At 55.1% G+C, this 25,965-nt stretch overlaps 1 protein-coding gene across 1 annotated transcript in view; it reads left to right on the forward strand.

The window, feature by feature from the left end:
* The first annotated feature begins 7,962 nt into the window (after positions 1–7,962).
* PC (pyruvate carboxylase) overlaps positions 7,963–25,965 on the forward strand; it is a 36,346-nt gene continuing 18,343 nt past the window's right edge. The window contains 10 exon segments of the mRNA XM_031943622.1: positions 7,963–8,129; positions 22,520–22,643; positions 22,774–22,958; positions 23,038–23,203; positions 23,277–23,422; positions 23,557–23,674; positions 23,778–23,929; positions 24,842–24,960; positions 25,601–25,746; positions 25,749–25,762. Of these exon segments, the coding sequence (XP_031799482.1) occupies positions 8,127–8,129; positions 22,520–22,643; positions 22,774–22,958; positions 23,038–23,203; positions 23,277–23,422; positions 23,557–23,674; positions 23,778–23,929; positions 24,842–24,960; positions 25,601–25,746; positions 25,749–25,762 (1,173 nt within the window). The 5' untranslated portion in view covers positions 7,963–8,126.

Genomic DNA, 25,965 nt, shown 5'->3' on the forward strand with positions numbered 1-25,965 from the left:
GTGGCCTTGGGGGGGCTTCCTGGAGAAGGGGGGACTTTACCTGGGCCTTCAGAGGAAGCCGAAGAGCTCAGCAGGAGGGGTGGGAGAGGGGGAGCCTCCCAGATGGGAGGGGCAGGTTAAGTGTCAGAGGCTCTTGGCCTTGTGATAACCAGGAAAAGGGAATCACCGGATTGAAGCGCATCCGACAGGAAGTGAAACAGAAGATGGGGAAAGTAGGAGGGGGCAGGTGATGAGTGGCTCTGGATGGCAGCCTGCGCTTGGTGTCCGATTCTGAAGGCAGGAGGGAGACCCTGACATTTACTGGGGGGCATGGCGTGGTTGAACCTGCGCGTTAGGATAAATCCCTTCAGTCACTGAATGAAGCTGGCCTGGAACGGAGTGGGAGGGGGCTGAGGCGGGCAGACTGGAGGGCAGGCTAACCCCGCGCTCGGTATGAGGTGGTTAGGGTGGGAGCAGTGTCAGAGAAGGGGGGATGCTACGGAGGGCAAATCGACAAGTCAAGGAGGACAAAAGACAGGCGAGAGAGGGAGAGGGACAGAGGATGGGTCCTGTAAGAGGATGGGGGAGACAGAGCCACATTTGCAGGCAGGGGAATGGCAAGCAGTGTGAGAGAAGGATTGGAAATAAGTGATGGGGCGGGGATGGCGTCGGGGCAGGCTTGGAGGAGATGGGATGGGTCAGTAGCAGGGCGAGCTTTGGTGAGGAGGAAGGCCATCTCTGCCGGGAAAATGGGGGGCAACATCTGAGTGAAAAGAGATGAGGACCAATTTTTTCCCTTTTGGCTCTGGTTTTTCTCGTGTGGCAATTGTGGGAATGTGTAGAGGAGAACTGCACTTGTGCAATACGTATTGGGTTTCTTTTTTTTTTTTTTTTTTTTTGTATTAAAGCTTTTTATTTACAAAGCATATGCGTGCAGAATTTTTCAGCACTGACCCTTGCTAAACCTTTTGTTCCAAATTTTCCCTCCTTCCCCCACCCCTCCCCTTGCTGGCAGGTAGTCCCATATGTGCTAAATATGTTAAAGTATATAATACATATTGGATTTCTCGCTGTCGAAGGGAGGGGGTCGGGAAAGGAAGGAGAAGAAAACTGGGAACACAAGGCTTGGCCAGGGTAAATGTTGAAAAGTATCTCTGCATATATTTTGAAAATAAGAGGTTTTTTAAAAAAGAAAAATAAAATATAAAATAAAAAGACAAAAGATAAAAAAGAGGAGAGAAAAGGAGCTCATGGAGGATAGCCTTTTGTGTGAAATATGAGGTAAAGTTTTAGCTGAGAATGGAGGGGGGAGCATGAGTTTGGAAAAGCTGCTGTGGGCTAAGTGACCCAGGGAGGCCTCGGACTGCCTGGCAGCAGGGAGTGCCCAGCCCAGGTTACATGGCAAAGTTGCAGGAGCTTTAACAGAACAGTTGTGAGATTTTCTCCGAATTCGTTCAGCAGCAGAACCGTAGAAGCAAAGATGGTCGGTGGTGGGAGTGGGCCAAAGCTGCAGCTTGGCTGGCAACGTGCGGCTGAGGGACTTGAGGCGATTGGCTGGCGTTAGCCTGATACACAGAGGGCTCCAGATGGACAGTGGGTTGGAGGGTTTCTCGCCTCTGCCACATGTGTGAAGTGGGCCCTACCAGCCCTGGGGCACTGCCTCCACCCCCCAGGCCTGGATGACCCAGTAGGGAGGGTGGGAGGGGGCGGGTCTGGCTCCCCACTCTAGGCCGGCTTCCATTTTCCTAAAAGCTGTCCCTTTGCAGTCACTGGCTTCCTGTCCCCTTCTGCAGCCAATGCAAAATCCTCTGTGGCATTCAGAGCCCTTGGCCACCTAGCCACCTCCCACCTGAAGTCTTTTCCCTGGCAGTTCCAGGCCGAAGAGCCGCTTTCTCTCCACTCCAGCCCTTTCCCTGGCGATCCCCAGGCCTGGAAGACTTTCCCTTTCCATCCCTGCCCACTGACCTCCCTGGTTTCAACTGCAGTCCTCTTGGGTCAGTCAGTTACTCCCCATTCATCCCCTCCAGGCCTTGTTCCCCTCCCCCTGGGTGAGCCCCCTGAGGGCTGGGCCTGGCTTTTTGCCTTTTTTCTGCTGTTTCCCCAGAGCTTTATCCCTGCCTGGCCCAGAGCAAATGTTTCTTCCCCGATTGAGCAAGTGTGGCTAGTGTGGATAAAGCCCCAGGCCTGGAGGCCAGAAGCTTCCCAAGTCCTGCTCCAGCCTCCAACACTTCCTGGTGGGTGACTCTGGCCTCTCTGCCTCCGATGAGCTGGAGAAGAACATGTTAAAGCAGTCCAGGATCTTTGCCAAGAAAACCTTACCTGGAGTCACTTAGAGCCAGGGTCCTGCAGCCTGGAAGGGAACTGAGGTTTGGCAGGAGGGCCGAGGGCCAGCAGGAAGCCCGGGGAGGCTGGTGGACATGGAGCTGGGGCATCTGTGGGGGACAGGTCAGTCTGGGGGCCGGGTATTTCCAGCAGTTCTACCTCAGCCCCCAAGGTTCCCCCCCCCCCCCCCCCCCCCCCCATCATTCTCACCCCTGCTGGGGCAGCCTGGGAAGGGGGCCGCCATCTTGGAGGCTTGAAGCCAGAACTGAGGCTGCCCTTCCTGGACCTCTAAAACCTGTCAGACAATAAACATGGATTTAAGTGCCTACTTGTGTACCTACCAGGTACTTAAGCACTGTGCTAAGCACTGGGGATACAAATGGGAAAGCCAGCCCCCCCCCCCCACACACACACACACCTGCAGCAGAGGTGACCTGGAAGTTTCCTCCAACTCTGTGTAGGGTCCTTTGTCATGTGAGGAGCTGACCTGCCTCCCCTGCTGGCCTAACCTTTGCCCTTGTTATCTTGGGCTGGCCCTCGGAGGAGGGTCCTGCAAAGACTGGGGGGGAATGAGAAGCAGGGGCCCAGGGTTGCAGGCTTTCCCCCTCCTGGCTTCCCTCTGCCTCGTTTCCCAGTTTGTCCCCAGCCCTCTCCCCTCCCCCCATGGCTGGGCCAGCCCTCACCTGGGCTGCAGCTGGGTCTCCCCCACTTCTCGTCCAGTCCTTGGGACCAAGAAAGGTCATCGTGTTATCAGTGATTACAGAATGCTGACTTGCTGTTGTGCTAGATCAGTTTAACCTGTGCACCCTGTGCTTCAGCCAGCACCTCGGGAAGCTCCTGATGGATCACCAGCCCCCCCCTCCCCCCCCACCAATGGCTCACTGGGGGTCGGATCCCTCTGACTCTTTTTAGGGTCTCTGTGAGGTCGAAGTTCTGTGAGGGCCTCCGTCCACCCCCTTCCTTATGGCCGGCACTCAGGGGCCCACAGCACAACAGGTCCCTTGCATTTTAGTCTGAGCGGAGCCCTTGTGAAGGAGGAAGGTCCAGGGACTCCATCCATGGGTGCTCTGTACCCCCACAGGCACTCACCGGGCATCGAAATGCTTCCCGAGTGAAGGAATGATGCTGGTGGAGGACCTGCTATCACGGCCGGCCCGCATGAGAGTCACTCTTAGCTCAGTCTGAGTTGGGACAAGGCGGGCCCCCGATTTCTGAGAGGGGGGCTCCCTGCTGAGGGTTCTTGAGTCACCCCTGTCTCGCTTCCTAACTTGGACTCCTCCCAGCAGCCTCTTTGCCGTTACCCTTGTAAATGGAACACACCAAAGGCAGGCATGGAAATAATTGCTGGGTTTAATGTGGGTAATTTGCAGCTGATAATTAAGGTCTAATTGCTGCTGGTTCCTCCTAGGTCTTTCCTCTTAGGTGGTCTGGAAGGGAAAACAGTCTTGCTGGTCATTGTTGATGCTCACTGTAAACTTAGGGGCCCAGTGTTGGACCGTAGTTGGGCGACAAAGCGGCTTGTGCCCAAGAGGTACCTTCTGAGTCAGAGGCTTCTGAGCCTTCAACTGGCCTTTGTCTTTATTTTTTAAAATTTACTTATTTGTTTATATTAATAAAAACTCACTTGCCCTTCCCCTCCTCCCCCATGGAAAAAGAAAGAAAGAAATTAGCTGATATTTCTATAGCACCTTAAGGTTTCCTTTACAAATATTATCTCATTTTATTCTCACAACAACCCTTCACAAGAGGTGCTGTTATTCCTCTTCTAGATGAGGAAACTGAGGCAAAAAGTAAGTGATTTGCTCAGGATCACACAGCTGGTCAAGGTCTGGGGCAGGATTTGAATTTGAGCCTTCCTGCTGCCTGCACTGTAATCAAGCAGAGAAGAATCCCCCCTCATCATGCTTTCATCTGCCCCCGAGTCCTCATGTCTCTGTTGGGAGGTGAGGAAGCACGTTTCCCCCCACGAGGGCACTGGGCCCACAGTAAAGTCTTGCCTAGCCCCTTCTCTCTGGGTGCCCGTGTTTCTGGAGGAGGTCAGCAGGGCTGGCCTTTCTCCCCGTGAGTGTGGGTGGGCTGCCAGTCTCTTGGGCGTCTCTTTATTAATTAGCAAGCCAGTCCTGGGAGGCCCCTCCATGCTGGGTGCTGGAGCTTCATTTCCTGCCTTTGCAGAGCTTCCGTTCTGCCTGGGGAGACCACCTGGCCTCGTGTAGGAAAAGGCAAGACAGACTCGAGGTGGTCTGGAGGGGAAGGCTGGGAAATTCTGCTTATTTTGACTCCTGAGGGGAACCAGAAGTTACAAGAGGTGATAGAGGGAGCTGGTGTGAGTCATGGGGGACAACCCAGCCAGGGGAGGTGGAATATGGCTGGCGGGCCCTCTAGAGGCAGCTGAGAGAGGCAGGGCAGGGGCCAACTTGGGAAGGAGCTAGCCAGGCCACCCAAGAGATCCTGGAGGGTGGTGGCGGGGCTCTGCTAAATGACCGTGCCAGCCCAGGGACGCCGCCGGAGAGGGGCAGCGCGGGTCAGGCTGGGGGGGCGTTTTGGGGAATGTCTTTGGATTCTTCATTCTGGTTGTTTCTTCCACGGAGTGCAATGATCCATCACGTTGCCCGGCTCCATGTCCACAAGGCGAGGGGCATTACTTTGTCCCATTTTATGTGCTGCCGTGACTGTGTAGACTGGGTCAGGGGGGCGGGAACAATTTCATCACTTTCTCCATAATCCTGCATGGTTTTCCAGGACGTGATCCAGATCCACAAAGTGATTATTGCTTTAGGAACTGAGCAGCCAGGCCCCTCTGCGCCTGCTTTTTTCTCATCAGTTCCTTTGATGTTTTAGATGCCCCCCCCCAAAACAGAATTCTATAATTATTTGTCTCATTATATGAAGTGGTGTCTTGTTTGGTACAGAACCAATTAGCTTTTGGAGGCAGCATTTTTATTATTAGTTCGGATACAGTCACAGAGAACGCCTCTTTAATTATTAAAGTTTTCCTTTGGTTTTTGAGAGGCCACAGCAATCTTAGTGCAAGTCCACTCATTCTGGGCGGGTGACCCTGGGCATGTCACGGTCGCTGAGGGCAGGCAGTCTCAGGGCCCGTACCTGGATCACTTTGTGCTTTGTGCTTTGGACTCCTGAGCCCCTCTATTCTTCTTTGGGTCCCTCTGGTTTTCCCAGGAGCGTTAGGGATGTGCAGGCCAGAACAGAGCAGGAGACAGAGCGCTCTTCTGGGGCTCCAGGAATGGCTTCTTCCGAGCCCTGTTACCAGCCCTGTTCTAAGTGTGCCGAGTCTCCGTTTCTCATTTAACAAGGAGGGTTTTAGTGCTTGTTGGCGAGGGTCCTGGGGGCGCATTGTAGCCCCTCTAAGACAGAATTTGAAATATACTGGTTATTGTCTCTGAAATCCTCCTTGGGGAGGAGAGGGGACTGGCTTTGTGGTCAGAAAGCCCCGGGTTCTAATTTTGCCTCTGCTACTTAGTGGCTTGTGACCAGCAAGTAGGCCTTAAATTTGGAAATCTCACATTCATGAGGCTTTAGCTCCTACAGTTGAGCTGAAGAAGTTCCCACTAGTGATTAGAAAGTGAGGCTTCTCTTCCCACAGTACTTGGAGCTCAGTGGAGAAAAGCACCTGCCTTCTTTCAGAACCCCTGGGCTGCCAGGCACGGGAAGGGCCCCACAGTAGTTAGGGGGAAGGGGAGAGAAAATGTTTGCTCAGCCAACATGTTAAGCTCATTTCCCCATCAAGATTGTTCTCCCTCTCCTCTAATTGTCTCCTGTGATCTCTCCCTTCCTTTCTTTCACTGGCACCCTCAGTTTCTAAAAATTAACTGATAAGGAAGGACCAATCAAAAATCGCAGGGTACCTATCGGATCTCTTCCCTCCACCCCCAAACCTCACTCCTAGGACTGATGTCGAATAATTATTGTTGAAAAAAATGAAGTAAAAAGAGGAACAAAAATGAGTTAACGAGAGGAATTCTGAGCAGAGCAAAGGGTCACATGGATGTTTTTGTTATTTCATTTGATCCTGGGGCCTCCTTTTGGTTTTCTCCAGAGCAGTCAGGCCCCAGCCTCTGGGCCCTTTCTCTCTCATGACTAGAATATGCTGCCCTGCTTACTCAGTTCCATTTCTAGAACCCCATGTAGCTCATGGAGATTTCCCCTAACCTCAGAACCCACAACCTGAGATTTCTGTCTCCCTTTCTTCCCTCTCCTTTTTCCCTCTTCTAAATTTCCATTCTCAGAAGAGTGCTATTTATTCTGTCTAATACAGTTATCCCTTCCCCACTGGGACTTTGCCCACCGAAGTTTTGATCTATCTGGGCCTGGTGTAAGAAATTAAATGGGAATTTTGAGGAAGTTTTGCAGAAGCTGCAGATGACATGTGGAGGTCAGCAGGTCCATGACCAAATACTTTGCCCAAACTTTATGACAAAGTACTGTAAACACCCTATAAAAGAAAAAAAAAAAAAAAAGAAAGAAAGAAAGAAATCGGACTTCTCTGATATGGAGAGAGGGCCAGAAAGTTTTATGAGGATTTTCCAGGTTGAAGGGGCACTGTATCCCTGGCCCCTGCAAGATGGAAGGGATAACTGTGATTAGGAAGTATTGTTCTTCCAAATACTCCTGATAATTCTTCTCTTCGTGGTGGCCAGATTTCCTTTTCTTCTGAAGCTCCCATCTCCCCCTCAGCCCATCCGCAGTAACCTTGTTCTTTTTCTCTTCCAGTTCCTTTCCTCTGATACCTACTTCAGAATTCCTCCTCAGAATCTCTCCTTCCCTCCTCCTTTAGGCCAGTCCCAGAGGAAGTTAGGTGACCTTCCTTTCTGCCCTCATCAACTAGAGGAAGGGTAAATGGAAGATGGCCTCAGACCTTGGGAATAAAATGGGATTTGATCTGAGCCTTGAAGGTTAATCGAACCCATTTATCTCTACAGGCAGGTTTTCCTGATGAATCTCCCCAGGTCTTAGCCCCTTAGCCCTCTGTGGCTTTGTACTTACTTCATCCATTGCCTGTGTTACTTTATCCAGGACATTTTGTTTCCTCTAGTAGAATGAGCATAAGCACCTGGAGGACAGGCACTTCCTCACTTGTCTGGGTCCCCGGTGCCTAGCATAAAGCAGGTAGGTGCTTAATTAAGGCTTGTTGAGTGTAACTGCCTTGTCTTCTCCCTCCCTTGCTAAATAATAATAGTGATTAATAGATAATGTCTGACAACTTCAAGCTCTGACTCAAAAAATCGAGCCTACAGGGGAGGGAAAGGGAGAGAGGAAATGGTAGAGAAAGAGAGGGGGAGGGAGAGGGGGAGAGACAGACAGACTGAGAGGCAGAAACAGAGGAAAGGGAGCCTGTTGTGTTGGTGCTTCCAAAGTGGAAGGGCAGAGTTCCAGGTGCCCCAGTACAGCTGGAAAAAAGCAGGGTACTTTCCCAGCCCTCCCTTCGGTGCCGGCCGCCCTGCTCAACCCTTCTCCTTGGCTGCCTCCTTGGCGCCCTTTGTTCTGGTTGGAGAGTCAATGGTCTTCCAGGGGAAGGACTTCCAGGCTGGGACTGGGGAAGGCCCTTCTGCCAGCTCGCTCTCACCCCTGACCTGGTTTTTTTTTTCCCTCTCTCTTAAAACTGACTTTGCTCAAGGCCTGACCCTCGGCCTGAGATTGGATTATGGGCAGCAACTTTCTCCTCCCTAAATCTAGGGGAGGCCTTCCAGCATCTGGGAAATCATTGAAAGGGGCTGAACCTGGAGGGAGGCAAGTTAAAAACGGACCGTGGGCCCCAGAACACCAGCCTCGGCACCGGCAGGCACCTCTGAAGACCCTTCCTTCCTGCCATGGTAAGGGGCCGGGCTTGGTGGGTTGGCGGGGGTTGTGAGGGCATCGGTGCGCCTTAGCCAGGTCTGCTGCTGCTGCCCTTGCCCGCTCTGCGGCTGGCTCTCTTCCAGGATCTCTGGAGGTGAGAAGGCATGTGTGGGGCAGATGAAGCCTTGTTTATTAGGAGATCTGGGCCAAGGAAGGGTGGTAACTGCTGTGACTCTAGCTGGCATTCAGAGGGCTTTATCCCCTCCGAGGCTGATCTGCAGGGAGCTCAGGAGCTCGCGCTGCCAGGAGACTCCGGGTTAGTGGGAACAAGAGGTCGCTGTGGGATTTTAAAGCCTCATCATTGGGAGAACAGGCAGCAGGGAAGTGAGCTTTGGGCCGGGCGGCCACACTGTGGCCTTATTAGGAGGCCAGTGGCCCTCTGAGCCTGCTGCGGCCTCTGATAGTGACTGTCTGGTTACCCTGCGAACCAGGATAGGAAGCTGAGGAAACCCTGGGAGTTTTTCCCCAAAAAGAGAATGTTTTTTTAAATCTTGTAGAATCACAGATGGCAGAACTTGCTTCGTTAGTGACAGAAGAGAGCTAAGGGCTGGTCCCCTATCTCTGCTGAAGGGAGATGGGGGGACACAAGCAGCCGGGAAACAGGGTGAGCTCTCTGACTTGTCCACAGCTCAGAATGGCTGCCTTTTCACCGGGGGGAAAACAAACTGGCCACCTACTCCTCGTCCGGGTCACTCTGGGAAGGACAAGCTGATAAAGGCTTTCCCTTTATCTCTCACTACAAATTAACATGGCTCTGGGGGACAACTGGAGGAGAGCAACTGCTGGGGCTGTTGGGTGTGATGAACACATTGTACCCCCTAGGGGCAACGTGCAGACAAGCCGCCGCTGCTGTGGGAGACGTGTTCTGGTACCTTTTCCTCTCCCTCTGACCTGCCTGAAGGCAGGGCCTGGACCTCTCAGGGGCCCCCATCACTGCACTTTGTCAAAGATTTAAGGTTTAGAACTAGCAAGAACTCAGGAAACCATTCACTCTTCTACTTCTATCATTTTACAAGTGAGGAAACGGAGACCCAGAAAAAGGTGCCTTTCCAGTGAGGGGCAGAGCACTAGGAGGCCAAGAAGTAAGGGCTGTAAGGGCTTTCTGATTCCTGTCGTTCTTACTGCTCTCCTGGTGACCTTCTTCTACCCCATACGGACACCTGCCGTGGCCTGGCTCGGTTGCCCAGATTCTCAGCACTGGGGTGGAGCACCCCCTCCCCCTCTCCCTGCAGAAATCATATCTCTGGAATGCCTTTCCCATCCTTCCAGTCACCTTGGCACTAGCATTGCCCCGTCCACCGTGGCTGTCCGGCTCCGGGCCCAGCGTGCTCGGGATGCCTTAGCTGGCATCCAGGGCTTTTCATTTTCCCTGCTTGTCCCACTGTCCCCCGTTTGCCTGTGGTTTTCTTGGTGATAGGGACCCTTTGTACCTTCCCTAAGCATCGAGTGACCTTTGACACTCAGACTGGACGGAAGCATTTGGCTTTTAGAAGAGAATTGCAGGGAAGAAAGGGGCGGATGGCAGTTTCTAGAAGGAGAAAAGGCTGAAACAGAAGAGTGACTTCAAACTGGTCAGAGAAAGTAGATGACTTCTTTGCCGTAGGGGAACAGCCTTCAATCAAAGCCTTGTTGGTCTGGTTACAACTAATTCTCCCCAGTGAACAAGCCTGTACATCAAAAGCCTTTTCCTGGTCTTTGTGTCCTCCTTGTTTCCCACTTGTTTACCCCTCAGAAAGTTAGACCCTAACCCTGCATCCCTTTTATTCTGGTCAGATGCCAGCAAAGAGCAACCATCCTGCCCCGTCTCTTCTCTCCCGACACACCAGCCTATGATATCCCAGAGATGTCCTCCAGAACTCCCCTAAATCCCCAGATCAGTCATTCACCTTAATGTGGACCCTCTCTGCAGAGGTGCTGGTGCCTCTTTATTCTGATTCTGCCCGAGCGCCTCTCCTCCGGCGGGAAAGCCCTTTGCTGGATTCCCAATGCACAGCTTTTTGGTTGCCCTCATCCAGGCCCTGAGGCTTGCCCACCTCCAGCAGAGGGGAACACGGAGGGCGGGCAAAGATCTGCCCTCGGCTGGTCTGGACCATTGCCTGCTCTCTGGCATCATTTCCCCCGTAGCTGCCGATTCCTGGAGCGGGTGTGGAAGGAGCACCCCCACACACCTGGCCTGGGCCCCTGGCACTCTCAATCTGCAGCTTTTCTCACCTGCAGAAGTGGCAGGTGAGGTTCTGGGGCTGTGCGGAAAGTGAAAGGGCTGCAGAACTGGGGGTCCATTCGGGCCTGGCGTGTGACCCTTTCCTACTCAGGCACATTTCTAGATATATTCCTTTCCCTCCCCTCCTCAAGGAGCCATCTTGTTTAAAAAGCTATGAGGAAGAAAAAGGAGAGAAAAAGACCCTTTAGTAAGACTAAGGAGCACTTGCCCCAGGCTGGCAGTCCCTGCAGTGCTCCGGCCCTCTGCCCTGGGAAGGAGGTTTCCTTCTCTCTCGTCTCAGACTGAGCATGGCCTCCGGCACTGACCTGATGCCCAGGCCGAGTGGACAGTATTTAATGAGAAGCGGGGCGGGGGGGGGGGGCTGTTTCTGAGATGTTATTGGAAGGAACGGGAAAATTGAGGGCAAAGGGAGGTGACCACAGGGACAGGAGAACGTGTCTGGAGGAGGGTAGACTGAGGCATGAGTCATCCACATGGGGAAATGAGCTGTGGCTGGTCTTTAAAAAGGAAATAGGCTTTGGACAGTCTGCCCACCCGCCTCTGGGCTGGGTTCCCATATAGACAGTCATAACGAGGGCCACTGCAAGTCCCCGATTCTCAAACAGCCTCGGGAGTACAGTCATCTGAGATGGGAGAGGAGGTCTCGAGGACGGGAGGCCCTGCCGAGGCCGCCTTGGCTCTTGGTCCTCAGGAGCTCCTGTAGGCTTTTCACCTCTGCCCCCTCTCTCATACTCAGCATTTTGGGAAGCAGTTTGCCCAGAGAACAGAACAAAGTTTTCCCACCAAGCAAAGTCCAGCATTTACTTCTGTGCTTGGGATGCTGATTTCTGGGAAAATCACACCGGAGGCCTCCCTGGGCTCGGGGGAGCCACGCCTTCTTTCTGGGCAGAGGAGTTAAACATTTAGTCGCCAGAGCACAAGGCATTTTGGGTCTAAGCCGGAGGCCGGAGAGGACAAGGCCCTACTCAGCAGCTCCTGAAATGCCGGGAGGTCCCCAGTCTGTGGCCCCAGAGCTGCTCTTGGTTAGTCTGCCCCAGGGATGTTCTGTAAAGGATGCTCCACCTAAGGGATGCCCAGGGAGCTCTGGGAAGACACTTTCTGAGCTTTCCCAGCAAGTCCTACCTCATGACCCTAGTCCTGGTGGGAAATTCAGACAAGGCTAAGTGAGAACATAAGCCCCTTCTCTTATGGGTGATTTCCCCCAAGAACCTCCAGACCCACCATCCACCATGCTCTGGGCTTCGCCGTCTGTACTCCTGGGTAAACAGATGTCGGAGGCAACATGGGAAAAATGAGACACTAACGGACAGTTGGTGGGATTGTGAACTGACCCGACCATTCTGTAGGGAGATTTGGGGCTAGGCCTAAAGGGCCTAAAACCACATGTACCTTTGACCAGGCAAAACCTCTGCTGTGTCTATATCTCAGAGGAATCAAAAAAGGGGAAAAGGCCTCACATGTACAAAAACCTCTCCAGCAGCTCTTTTCTGGAGGTAAAGAATTGAAAATGTAGAGGACGCTCATCCATTGGGGAACAGCTGAACAAAGTATAGTGTGTGATGGTGCTAGAGAACAAAGTGTAGTGTGTGATGGTGCTAGAACACGGTTGTGTTGTAAGGAACGATGAGCTTCCTGTAGGAAAAGACTTCCCTGAGCTGATACAGAAAGAAATGTCCTTGTATACATGCTATCTGGCATCGTGGTCCGCTGTGAATGGCTTAGCCGCCCTCAGCAATACGGTGACCCCGAAGGACTTAGGAGGATGAGTGCCAGCCATCCCTAGAGAAAGAAGCAGATTTATTCTTTAAACTTCCTCTATTTTTCCTGAAGTTTTTTTTTTTTTTTTTTTTTGGGGGGATGCTGTTTTCTCTCACAATGTGACTAAAATGGAAATAAGTTTTGCACAACTGTACACCTGTGTGCGCTCTTCCCTTCCCCCTGCATGGGGATGGGAGGAAGGTGGAGAATTTGGAACTTACAAGTTTTAAAAGATAATGTTCAAAATGCTTCACATGGAATTGGGGGGAAATAAAATCCAAATCAAATAATACTCCCAAAGGGCTTGGAAGATCGGTGAGGGCAGGGACTGCCTTTTTTTGCTTGTACTTTTTTTCTCAGCTCAGTGTCGTTCTCATTTTAAGACTTAATAAACTCCGGTTGACTTTAGGGGAAAGGAAACTGAAATGTGGGTCTCCATCTCATCTGGAAAGTGGAAGAGGGGACCCCGGCTAGGGGTCTCCTTGTGGTTCTGATCGCCAGAGAAAGGCTCGTCAGTTCCGGTATCCTTGTAGCAATCATTAAAACCTGAGAAGGGAGTGCTCCTGGCTTTGTTACTGCTCACTCTGGCCCCAGCTCTGCATGGGGCAGGGCCTTGTGTCTCATGAGTGAGACAGCTCAGCCCTTCTGTGGGCTCGCCCCTTTGGGAGACCCACGCGTCCTCATCTCTGATCTGTTCTTGTCGATTAAATTCCTGTCGCTAAAAGGATTTGTATTTTATTCCACAGAAAGCCCTTTTTGTTGTAAGTTCCCTCCCCTCCCCAAAAAAGTCTCTTTTGCTTTAAAAAAAAAAAAAAAAGAAAAAGAAAAAGTAAACTCTGCTTTCAAGCAAGGCAGAAATGTTTAGGCCGGTGATTCTCAGCTGCTAAACGTGTGAGCTCAAGCCAATTGACTTGACTTCACAGGAGGAGTCCCAGGGATCTGGCCCGGGAAGTGACCTTTCCGCTAACCAGAGCCTTTGCTTCCACCCAGCGGCTCACACAGAGCAGCGGCTCGGGGGCCCCGCTGACCTCTGCTCTCGCGTTTCACTTAATGGTTAACGTCAGTCTTCCTGGGGCACTTGGAATCGGCCCGACTTCCCGGGTGCCCCAGCGGCCCGTCACTGTGGAGAGGGAACTTTGCTCTTCGGCCCCTGCTCTGGGAATGGGAGTTTGAGCTGGGATCCCGGGTCTCCGAGCAGCCGCCGAGCTGGGCCTTGGGGAGTGGCGCAGGCTTACTACTCTCTGAAAACCGTGGTTGGGGGCGATCCCAAAGCCCCGAGCCCCCCTTCCCCCCTCTGGAGACACTCGTGCTCTTCCCGAGGCAGACTGTGGAGTTCTCTGACACTTTGTTAGCCTTTTAGTCATAATTCATCTGGGAATGACTCCCAGTGACCCCCTTTTTGGGGCAGAGATACTAGAGTGGTTGGCCATTCCTTCTCCATTTTGCAGATGAGGAAACTGAGGCAGATGGGGGAGCTAGGAAGTGTCTGAGGCTGGATTTGAACTCAGATCTTCCTGATTATGGACCTCTTGAGATCCACTGGGACTGTCTAGAGTGAGGGCCTGGGATAAGAAAGGCAAGTTCCCCACAGGAAAGACTTCCTCCGCATTCTTGCAGGGATCTGCCCCATCTTGGTCTCTGACCAATAGAGAGCCCCACGTGAGCCTGTCATAAAGTCATAAAACCAGCCCCATCGGCTGGTTCCTCCCCTGCTGCCCACAGACAAGCATGGGGGTCTCTCCCCGCCATATCTTCTTCCCAAATCCTCTTCCTCCCCCCGAGATGGCAAGCGTGGGGCCCCATGATGTCTGACGTGCTTCCTGATGTGCGCCCACTTCCCCGGGACTCTGGACCACCCGTCCTTGACCGCCTGGCATCCGGGCCTTGGGGCCAGGCTGAGGGGAGGGGGAGGGGAGGAACCTCCCATGGGGGGCCCCACAGCCACCCCTGGCCCGGCCTGGGAGAGGACGGGCAGGCAGAACATAAAGAGAGACGGGCTGTTTGGGGGGCTCCCAAGAGAGCTGGGAGCCCCCTCTGCGGCTCCAGGCAGACCCTTCTCTGGGTCTCAGTTTCCCACTCTGTATAACCAGGGGGAGAGCTTAGTCTTTTTTGTGGAGGGGAGTCTTCCTTCTTGTCTGCAGGGGGGCCGCCATTGCTTCTGGTGGGCACTAGGTGGCAGTGTTGGCCCTGAAATCCCCGCCCTGCTCTGCTCCTTTTCGTTGGCTCCCCTTGGACGAGGTGACCGCAGTCTGGCCGGTCTGAGTCCCCGTCCCTGTCTGCCCACACCCCGGGGGGACGTGCCGAGGGGCCATCCCTCTAATGGAGCATTAATCCCTGGGCCACGGCCAGGAGCTGGCATCCATGACCATTAGGGCCAGCAGCGGTCAGTCAGCCTGCAAGTAGGAAGGGCCTACTATGTGCCTGGCACAAGGCTGAGCTAACCTGGAGCCCGCAGAGCCTCTGCCCGCATGGGGCTGTGTGTGGGCGCCCGGGCTCTGTGCTGCCTTCCCCCTTTGTGGGCCGTGGCCCCTCCCATTCTGGGCCCTTTCCCCTTGCCCAGTTCTCAGTGGCGTGTCGCTTTCCCCAGAAGACCAAAGTGTCCCCTGACCTTGAGGTGGGCGAGGACTTGCCTCCCTTCCACGTGGAGACCCTTCCAGAAGCGCCATCTCTTTCCCTCCCGTTTGCCAGTGACGATGGGGAGGCCGGTGGGGAGGAGGGGAGGAGGGGAGCTCCCACAGCTGCCATCACTTCCCGAGCACCCCTCAGGGTGGCCCGGGCTGGCCGGCCGCCCATCGCTGGCCTGGATTTTCAGCCCCTTCCGAGGGTGCAGGGGAGCGTCTCCAGCCTCCTGTGGCCTGGCCAAGCCCTTCCCCAACTGCACAGAATAAGGGCCCTGCTGGCTCTAGGCCTGGGTCCTGCCAGGCCCGGAGAACTCGGGCAGGAGAACACGGCACAGGCCATGGGGGTGCAGAGCCCCTGTTTCTCCTGGAACCACCTCGGCCTTTTGAGTGAATATGGTGTGTGCTGAGGCCAATCCTCAGAGTGCGGCTGGGCCTGAGCGGCTGCATGGGACCTCCATCCGTGGGTTCAGGCCGGCTGCAGGGAGGGGCAGCTGGGTCACTGCAGGCGAGGGAGGCGCTGGTCCCCTTGGAGGGGCCGCTTTTGGTCAAAGCTGGGGCTCTCTACCCTCGCCCTGCCTCAGTTTCCCGGCGCTGCCCCACACTCTGTCTGAAGCACAGGGTGACGTGGGATGGCTCTGTGGCCACACTGGATGAGAGCTCGGCCGGGCAAAAACCCGAGGCCTGACAGGGGGCACAGGGCAGCCCCTCCACGGCAGGTCACTTCTTTCCCCTCCCCCCCAGGCATTAGCTCTCTGGAGAATAAGACAGGCTGGAGGAAGTGCTGGTGGTTGCCTTTCCCTCCTTTTTAGAGGAGTGCCCAGTTTTCTCCCTTGGCAGCAGTGGGAAATGTCACCCGGGGCCGGGGGCCTGCCTTCTTACCCTGAGGAAGACGTTGTAGCCATTTCTAGGCCTGTTGGGGGGCTCTGGGTCACTAGTAAGTGGAGAAAGGCAACGTTGGACAGCTCTGAGGTGCTGCTTCTTGCCTCTGAGGTTGGCCAAGATGATGGGAAAGGACAGTGAGGGGTTGGAGGGGATGGGGGGGGGGGGCTGCAGCGCGGTGCATTGTTGGTGGAGCTGTGAAGTATCTGGCCGTCCTGGGTTTGGTGACTGTGGGCCTCTTGGTCCAGCGCTGTCTCTGCTGGGTCTTACCTGGAGGACATCATAAAAGAGGGAGGGGCCCCTTTTGTAGTGGCGGGGAGCAGAGGGCGGGGGGGGGGGGTTGGCTGAGTGGGTTGGGGTGTATGAATGTGACAGAATGTGATTGTTCTGTAGGAGGTGATGGGCGGGCTCATGTTGGGGGGCCTGGGGAGACTTGGATAGACCGGGGCTAAGTGAAGGGAGCAGAACCAAGAGAAATGACAAGACTGTGTGACCATCACCCGCCATGGGCTTGACTGCTTTTGACCCCAGGGATGGAAGGATCCACGTCTGGAGACAGACCCGTGGGCCTGGGGAGGGCTGGGGCGCGCTGCTGGCACCTTTTTGTCTTCGCTGGTTTGTTTCTGTCTTCTTTGTGTTTTTTCACTTTCAAGCTGATTTTTCTTGTGTAGCATGACAAATGTGGGAATGCGTTGGGAAGAATTGCACGCGGTTCGCCTGGGCCGTACGGCTCGCTGTCTTGGGGAGCAGGGAGAGAGAATAATGTGGAATGTGAGGTTTCCGCAGGAGTGAATGTGGAAGGCGTCTTTGTGCATGTTTGGAAAAACAAAATACTATTAAAAAGGAGGAGGACAAATGTCCTTCCGCGGTGACAGCCTGGCGCGTCTGGGCTTTGGCGTGATCCTCTCGGGCTCCCATCTTGGGCGCCCTCCTGGGGGCCAATCAGATTCAAGAGTTCCTCTTCCCAAGTGCGGCCCCAGTATCCCACCACACTGATCTGCTCTGGCCCAGAAACGACAAACACAGAGATGGTCTGGACAGAGGTTAGCCTTAATGACTCCTTCCGTGGGCTCTGTTTACCAAGGTCGGCCCCGGAACACTAAGAAAACAGCCCTCACTTCTGCTGGGACCCTCAGAAACGGTCTTTATGCATAACATGTCCTGAGGGAAAGGCCGGCTTCTTCATTTGGTGAAAAAATAGAGCTCGGGCCTGACGGCCAGGGGAGTTTCCAATGGCAGCAGCCCCCCCCCCCCCCGAACTCCCAGAAGAGTTTGTTTAAATCCTCCAGATTCAGTGTGGTGCCAGGAAAGGTTGGGTCTCCCCCAGGAACGGTGGAAAGAACACTCGGATACATCAAGACACACGAAGGGTCTGGTCCTGGCCCCACCACCAGCTCTCTGTGTGAACTTGGGTTAGTTTCTGAGCCCTGGACCTCAGTTAGGTCATCTGTAAAATGGAACATTAACATCCTTCTTTCTTGCCAGGTTCTTGTGAGATAGTATGAGTGAAAGCATTACACAGATGGCCTCCTGGCAGCTTCCTGGGGGTTTCCAGACTCCGAGTCAGCCCAGACACTGGGGGCTGTGAATAAGGACCAGCCTGCAGAACACAGCTTTCTTTGGGAACGGGTTTGGGGGGGGGGGCAGGCCAACTAGAGTTTAAAAAGGGCTCCCAGTGGTCCTCCAACCCTCCTCCAGCAAGCATAGGGAGGCACTAGCTGGTTATAGCATCTCCTCCCTTATACATTACAAGAGCCTTCCCACCCATGAGCATGGCTCAGGCCAGGCTGCCTCTACCTGCAGAACTCGGCTTCCATGATGAGTAAATGCAGAGTAAGCAAAAGGGAAAGAGCCTGCCAGGGAGCGAGAGGATGTGTCTGTGCTGGGGAGACCCCAGGAAGTGGCACTTGAGCTACATTAAACTGGACAGCTGGATGGCAGGGTGGGAGCCTCAGGGGCCGAGGGGAGGAGAGAGGGGGCTTCCTGTCGGTCTGGAATGAAGAGTGTGGAAGGGAATGAATGTGAAATAAGAAGGAAGGAAGGGAGGGAGGAAGGAAGGAAAGAAAAAAAGAAAGAAGGAAAGAAAAAGAAGGAAGAAAGAAGGGAGGAAAAAAGAAGGAAGGAAGGAGGGAGGGAAGGAAGGAAGGAAGGAAGGAAGGAAGGAAGGAAGGAAGGAAGGAAGGAAGGAAGGAAGGAAAAAGAAAGAAAGAAAGAAAGAAAAAGAAAGGAGGGAGAAAGAAAGAAAAAGAAAGGAGGGAGAAAGGGAAAGAAAGAAGCTTTTGAAACCAGTACACATAGTCAAACAAAACAAATGGACACGGTGGTTATGGGCAGACCCTTGTGTCTGTCCCCTCTCTGACCAGACCTGGCGCTGTTGTCCTCGTCAGTTCTTTGCCACCATGTCCCGGATTTCAGGTTTTCGGGTCCTCACTTCACTGTGCAGCTACCCATTCATACTACCCTGGATTCTCTGGAATGGCGTCTTTCCTCATTTCTTACTGTGTAATAATATTCTGTGACATCCACATGCTCCATTCTGATTGGCCGTTCCCCTGTTATCTAAAAGGCGATCTAATCCTCCTCCCCACTGAGATTCAAGTTCTTTATTTCCTCCTTTAATTTTGTAGGTGCTTAATAAATGCCAGGTGACCCACAGTGTCCACCTGACATCATCTTCCCTCTTAACCACCTCCTCCCTCTTCCTGCTTTTTTCCTTGTTTGTTCTGGTGTCTTTCCCTGGGTGTGTATGTTCCACCTTCCTTTGTCCATTAAAGATGAGAGCGTTCCACCTGATGTTTCTCCAGCACCCCTTCTTCTGAGTTTGTATATTGTTGTTCTGGAAGAAGATCATGATGTCAGGGAGGTGATGCAGATTGAAGCAAGACAGGGCTAGCCAAGGTCACCAGCCTCATCTTCCCCTCCGGAGCTATCTGGGACCAGTGGCCAAATAGGGATCAGGACAACGGGAGAGGGCCCTGGATGCACTGGGAGACCGCGGCCTTTTTAAGCACAGGTCCTCAACAGGGCTCCGTCTGACTGATGCAAGGCCCAATCAGTGATTAAGGCCAGGTGAGAAATGAGTCTCAAGATGGCCTCTTACCTAGTAAAACCAAAGCAGTCTGGGAGAGAAGGCCCTTAGGTTTGGGGCCAAAATAGAAGCCCTTGCTATTTCCATTCACTCTGAGCCAACCAGGGCTCATATAAAATGTTTGTATATTCTTCTTCTCATACACTCTAATTGTACACACTATACCCAAGGATATTAAATCTGGGCAGTTTTCACTGTAAGATCCTAAGGTCAGTTCCCATGAGTCTTCCCGTTTCTCCAGAACCAGCCCCTTCAGTTCTTGTGGCACAGATCATTCTGTTGCTTTCCTGTGGGGACGTCCTCTTGTTTTGTAATTCTTCACAACTACAAACCAAGCTACTATAATTATTTTTGACCATATGGTATTTTTCTCCTTTATTTCCTTGGGTCACAGACCTTTTAGTGGTATCGCTGGATCAAAGGTTATGCACAGTCTAATGGTTCTTTGGGCCAAGTTCCAGATTCCTTTACAGTTTTGCCAACAGTACATTTTCCCACAGCTTCGGTCAGCTTTGCCAGTCTGATGGGCTCCGGGGCACCAGCGCAGGGGATACCTCACAACTGCTTTAATGACCATTTCTCTCGTTATTCACAGCTCTCTTTTTTAAAATACAGCTATTGCTAGCTTGGATTTCTTCCTCTGAGAGCAGCCTATGTCTTCTAACCATTTGTCAATTGGGAGACGACTCACAAATTTCAGTCAATCCCCTATGTATCTGAAAAATCAGACTTTTATGAGAGAAACATCGTCAAATTTTCTCCATATTTGCTTTCAAGTCTTCTAATTTTACCTGAATTGATTTTGTTTGTGCAAAAACACTTTAATTTTATATAATGAAAAACTCTTCATCTCAACCCTTGGTGAAGCAGATTTCCCATCTCTAGATATGCTGCACACTTTCCTCCATGTTCTTCACCATTTGTGCCTAAATCAGGTACTATTTGGAGCTTATTTTATTATATGGTATGAGCTCTTGATCTCTACTTAGTTTCTTCCATTCTGCGTTCCACTTTTCCCCAGAGTTTTGGCTGCATCGTGAGTTCTTGCCCTACTGGGCAGTCCTTGGGCTTCTCGACCATAGGTTTCCGATCTCATTTGTTTCTGTATATCGTATACCCACTTGTTCCACTGATCAACCTCGCTATTGCTTATGGCATCAAATTGTATCAATGATTATGAGTTTGTGATAGTTTGGGATCTGGTCCTGCTTTTGCTTCCTTCCTTCTTTCTGTTTTTTGGTTCTTCCAGATGAATTTTGCTATTATTTTTCTTAGTTCGGGGAAGTGATTATTTGATAGTTTTCTTGTAATGGAACTTGGCGTACCCTTGAACAATGAGCATTTCTCCATTTATTTAGAGCTGCCTTTATTTGGTAACTGGGCCCGCATCGTTCCTAAGAGTATGCATTTGACGGCCGGGTGGAGGATAAATGGCAGCGGGACCGGTTGGGAGACCAGCAATAGGCCTCTGGGCAGCTGGGCGAGACCTCAGTTGGCCAGAGGTTGGCAGGGATTCTTCATCTGCATCTATAAATTTTTTTTACAACGTTGATAATTCCAATATAATTGGTTTCCTAAATTTCTTACACATTTGATATTATTCAGAATAAAAGTAATGTTAGCCGGCGTTAATACAGCCCTTGGGATTTTGCCAAGCACATTAGGGATGTTCTCATTTGCTCCTCACCATGCCCCGGTGAGGAACACTGGGATTATGCTCACAGACAGGAACCTGGAGGCTGAGAGAAGCTTGAGGGGTTACATCCAGGAAGGGTCTGGGACAGGATTCCAGGGTAGCGTCCTTCCATTTCCCCAGACTGCCAAAGGGGCCCTTGATCGACCCCCTGAGGGAGGAGATGTTCCCATTTTACAGATGAGGATATTTTAGAGCAGAATCTGTACCTTGGCCAAGGTTACACAAGCCAATGTTCGAATGCAGGTCCCCTTGCTCCCAACACTTTTCTTCTCCTTTAGACTAAGACCCTCACACTCCTCCTTAGCTCTTAGGGACTTTAAGGAAGCAGTGGGCACTGCCTGGTCCCTAGCACACGTGGGACCATATCTTGGGCTGACTTTTTCCCTGGAAGTGGGTGAAAAGGACCAACTCGGGGGGCTGAGGAGTCCCAGCTCAGTTCCTGCAAATTCCAAGTGAAGGAGAGGTTTCAGGCAGTCCCATAGGCAGTTTTCCCTAAAGATTACCCATGGATCCTCAGGTGCCGACTGGAAGAAGAGAGGCCCCGGGAGGGCCGGCAGGTTCGGGGCTGGGCCGGAGGGCCCTAACTTGGCTCCTGACAGGAGGGAGAGGGACTCTGGGAGCTGGGCTCGGCTAGGCAGCCCTCACTGGTATGAGACCTGCCTGCTGGGGCGCTCCAGCTTCTGCCGGCACCCCAATAAGTCAGGTGCTTTCCTTTCCCTGAGCAGCCCACCCCCGGCACTATGGCTGCTGCTCAGTGGGCTCTGTTAGAGCTTCCTTGGCCTGCCTTTGGCCCCAATGGGCCCGCCATCCGCCCACCCACTATCTTCCCTCCCTCCAAGGGCTCTGGCCCCCACTGGCGGCTCTGGCTGCCCCAGGACGAGGACAGGGGACAGGAAGTTGCTTCAGCAGGGCCCATTCTCCTGATTTAACTCTTGGCCGGGACCCAGACTTTCAGTTGTCTACTGGGCAGCTGGACTTTGAGCCCTGGGGCCAGTGACCACAGGCAGATCAGGAGCTCCTGGTGGGTGAGCCCCAGGCGGCCCCCAGCCCCAGCCTCCTTCCCGGCAGAGGCAGCTCCGTTCTCTGGCCCTGACTCTGGCCCTTGGCGGGGTGAGTTCTTTGTTAGCTGGGCCCTGCTGGTGGCGGGGACAGGACCTCCTGTGTCTGTGGGTGAGTGTGAGTGTGTGAGTATGAGCGTGTATGTGAGTGTGTATGTGTGTGTGACTGTGGGTGTGAGTGGGTGTGTGTGTGTGTGTGACTGTGACTGTGACTGTGGGTGTGAGTGTGAGTGGCCCGCACACATTAGGGAGGAAGCCATCACCAGGTCCCCTCTTCCTGGTCCCTCAGTGAGCCTGCTGAGTGTTGGTGGGTCACACCGGAGTCAGCCTGAATCTGGACGCCTCTGGGTTCCTGTGGCCAGGGGACCCCTTCCTCCTGCCCCCCCTCCAAGGCTCCTGGATGCAGCTTGGCTCTGGGGCGCTTCCCTCGGCCCTGGGCCTGGCCTGTTTCAGCAGCTTCTGTGGGGGGGCTGCCCGTGTCTGGGTTCCCGGGCCACCCTCCTCTTGGACTTCCGGCGACCCTGATCTCTGACCCCCGGGAGCCACGCGCTCCCTCAGCAAACATTTCCCACGGCCCGTTCTCCGGTTAAGGCGGCGCTGCTGGCCTTTCAGTCCCTGAAAGCGAAGGGCCCCCGGGGTGGGGACCCCTGCCGGCTGGTCTGCACAAGCTTGTCTGAGAGGGCTCAGCCCCCCCACAAAGGGACTAAGGGAGAGCCGGACAGGGGTGTGGAGGCCGCTGCTGGCGCCTGCCGAGTGGCCCGGCCCCCTCCCCCCTGGCAAGAGACGCCACGCGAGGTCGCCCCCTGTAACTTGGAGGGAGGGTGTCTATCCTTTGGGAGCCCGCCCTTCCCTCCGGGACCTCTGGCAGCGCGGGGCCACTGTGGGGGCCGGCATCCCTTGTCCACTCGGGCCCCTGTGGCCGGCCCAGTGGAGACCATCGGAGGGAGGCCGGGAGGCCTCTCACCACCCGGCTCTGGGGGCCAGCCTCCTTGCTGGAGCCCTCGGCTCTGACCTCGGGCTCTCTCTCCCTTTCTCTCTCTGCAGATGTGGAGGTTCCGTCTGGCCCAAGGGGGCCTGAGGCTCCTGACTGTCCGACGTGCCTACAGCTCCAAAAGCAGCCACTACCCCGAGTACAAGCCCATCAAGAAAGTCATGGTGGCCAACCGAGGTGAGGGAAGGAGCCCCCTCCCCTCCCCCCCCCCACAGCCTGCCCCCCTCCCCCGCCCAGCCCCTCCATGCCCCCCCCCCCCCCACACCCTTCCTGGAGCAGAAGCCGAGCATCCACTTCCCCCTGGCAGGTGAGATTGCGATTCGAGTGTTCCGGGCCTGCACGGAGCTCGGCATCCGCACTGTGGCCGTGTACTCGGAGCAGGACATCGGGCAGATGCACCGGCAGAAGGCCGACGAGGCGTACCTCATCGGCCGGGGGCTGGCGCCCGTGCAGGCCTACCTGGACATCCCCGACATCATCAAAGTGGCCAAGGTAAGGGGGCGCCCGGCGGGGGCTGTGGGCTCCGGCCGCCCGCCCCACGGCCCCCGTAACGGCCGCCTTCCCCGGGCAGGAGAACCACGTGGACGCCGTCCACCCCGGCTACGGCTTCCTGTCGGAGCGCGCCGACTTTGCCCAGGCCTGCCAGGACGCCGGCATCAAGTTCATTGGCCCCAGCCCCGAAGTGGTGCGCAAGATGGGGGACAAGGTGGAGGCCCGTGCCATCGCCATCGCCGCAGGTACGGCCCGCGGGCCCGCGGCGGGGGTCTGGCCTCACGGCTGCAGAGGCCCCACGCTCCGCTCCCCCCACAGGTGTCCCCGTGGTTCCCGGCACCGACAACCCCATCTCTTCCTTGAACGAGGCCCGGGAGTTCTGCAACACCTACGGCCTCCCCATCATCTTCAAGGCCGCCTACGGGGGCGGGGGGCGCGGCATGAGGGTCGTGCACAGCTTCGAGGTACACGGAGAGGGGGCAGGGCAGAGTTGGGGGTCTCTGGGCCCCAGAAAGCGGGTCACGCCAGGGGCAGAGGGTAGGGCGGCCGGTGGGACCCAGAGCCCGGGGGAACCCCCTCTCTCGCTGCCGTGCTCCAGGAAGTGGAAGAGAACTACAACCGCGCCTACTCGGAGGCCCTGGCCGCCTTCGGCAACGGGACGCTGTTCGTGGAGAAGTTCATCGAGAAGCCGCGTCACATCGAGGTGCAGATCCTGGGTGAGTGGCCCGGGCCGGACCCTTCCCCCCCACCCCCGGCAGGGCAGATGCAGGTCTTGGGGGCACCTGAGGGGAGACTGAGCCCGGGTCCCTGCCTCCCCAGGCGATCAGTTTGGGAACGTACTGCACCTCTACGAGCGCGACTGCTCCATCCAGCGCCGGCACCAGAAGGTGGTGGAGATCGCCCCGGCCACCCACTTGGACCCCCAGCTCCGGAGCCGCCTGACCAGTGATTCGGTCAAACTGGCCAAGCAGGTGCTGGGCCGTGGGGGCTCCTGGGGGGGAGTGGAGGAGGGGAGCGCCCCTCAGTGGCAGAGCGAGGAGAAGGCCACGGGGGCCTTTGGGGCCGGGCCAAGTGCTCTGGGGCTGTGGGCAGCAGAGAGCCCCAGGGAGCCAGAAGGTCCTCAACTGCGGTTGCTGCTCCCCCTCTTCCTCTCCTCCTCCTTCTCTTTCTCTTCCTTTTATTCTCTTTCTTCCCCTTCCTCCTCCTCTTCTTCCTCCTTTCCTTTCTCTTCCTTTTCCTCTTTCTCTTTTTCTTCCATTTCCTCCTTTCTCTTTCCCTTCCTTCTCCCCTTCCTCCTCCTCTTCTTCCTCCTTTCCTTTCTCTTTCTTTTCTTCTATTTCCTCCTCCTCTTTCTTCTCTTCTTTTCCTCTTCCTCCTCCTTCTCCTCCTCTGCCTTTGAGCCTCCCTCACCCCATGAGTCCCACCTGGGCTTCCCTAAAGGGTGGTACTAATAAGCCTCCTCCAAGGAGACCCCAAAGCCAAGCCTTTCTCCTACCCCCTACCCCCTACCCCCCCCATCAGACTTCTCTGGCCTCATTTTCTGCCTGTGCCCGTAGGCCACCCCCTTGGCCCAGTTGAGCTGGCAGGGCCCTCTCCTCTTTCAGAGCCAGCGAGGGGCTCCTCCAACTCCAAAGCTGGATCTGCCCCTTCCTCAAAGCGTGTAGCCCACGCTACAATGACCGGGGGTGTGTTCCCAGCATGCTCAGCACCAGAGCAGGTGGCTCACCACCCTGCCCCCCTCCTGCTTTTCTCCCTCTCTGTTCCCTCGTGTTGAGCCCGGTGGGCACGGCAGAAGGGAAGGCGCCAGCCCGCCGATGCCAGGGGATGCCCACCTCCTCCGCCCTCTGGCTGCCTGGGCCCTGCTCACCGGGTTCCCCCCACAGGTGGGCTATGAGAACGCTGGCACGGTGGAGTTCCTCATAGACAAGTACGGCAAACACTATTTCATCGAGGTCAATTCTCGACTGCAAGTGGAGCACACGGTCACCGAGGAGATCACCAAGTGAGTGTGGGGGAGGGCGAGCCTGTCAAGTGCCAAGAGAAGGGGCCCTTGGGGGCCCGCAGCCCCACCCAAAGTCCCCGGGGTGCCTGAGAAGCCTCTGACAGGCCCCAGGCCTCTGGGGCCAGCAAGGAGCTGTCCATGGGCCTCAGTGCTGAAAAGCCTGCCCCTCCGGCCCACACAGGGGATGAGAAAGGTGGCATGGGCCTTCAGTCCCTCTGAGGCCCCAGACAATTCCCAAAGTCCGCCCATCCCAGGCAGCTGAGCTACTTTCCCCAGGGTTTGCGGGGTCGAGGGCCTGCCCTTCAGTGGGAGGGGGCTCTTGTTGGGACGGGCCTTTGGCCCCCTGGCGCCTCTGCCTGGCGCTTCCCCCAAAGAACTGGGCACAGCTGAGCAGCCTGGCAGTGTTACGGTGGCAGAGATTCTCAGAGGGAGGAGGGGGCGCCGAGTAGAACCTGGGAGAAGAAAGGCGTCATGGGGTGGGGGTGGGCACTGGCACACGGGGAGAGCTCCTTTTTTCCTTCAATTTGGCTCCTCTGGAATCTCCCGGTGCCACGGTGGGAGGCAGGAGGGGGAGGAGCCAGACTGGGGGGGCGCAGGGCGAGACCAGGCTTCCCTTCCTCACTTGGCCGCCCTTTTGCAGCGTAGACCTCGTCCACGCCCAGATCCACGTGGCCGAGGGCCGCAGCCTGCCTGACATGGGCCTCCGGCAGGAGAACATCCGCATCAACGGCTGTGCCATCCAGTGCCGGGTCACCACGGAGGACCCAGCCCGAGGCTTCCAGCCGGACCCGGCCGGATTGAGGTGAGGAGGCTTCCCTCCCCGGCATAACATAAGGGACCCAACTCTTCTGGGTGCTCCCTTTGAGCTCTTACTTCTAGAGCTGCTGCCCCGTGCCACAGGAGCCTCCAGGAAACATGAGGTCCTGCTTGGGCCCCCGCCTGTGCTCGAGCTGGGGCCACGGGAGGAGCCATGTCCTAAGCCCAGGCCTACCTTCCCGAGCAGGC

This window comes from Sarcophilus harrisii, chromosome 6 (assembly GCF_902635505.1).
Source record: "Sarcophilus harrisii chromosome 6, mSarHar1.11, whole genome shotgun sequence".
Taxonomy (NCBI): domain Eukaryota; kingdom Metazoa; phylum Chordata; class Mammalia; order Dasyuromorphia; family Dasyuridae; genus Sarcophilus; species Sarcophilus harrisii.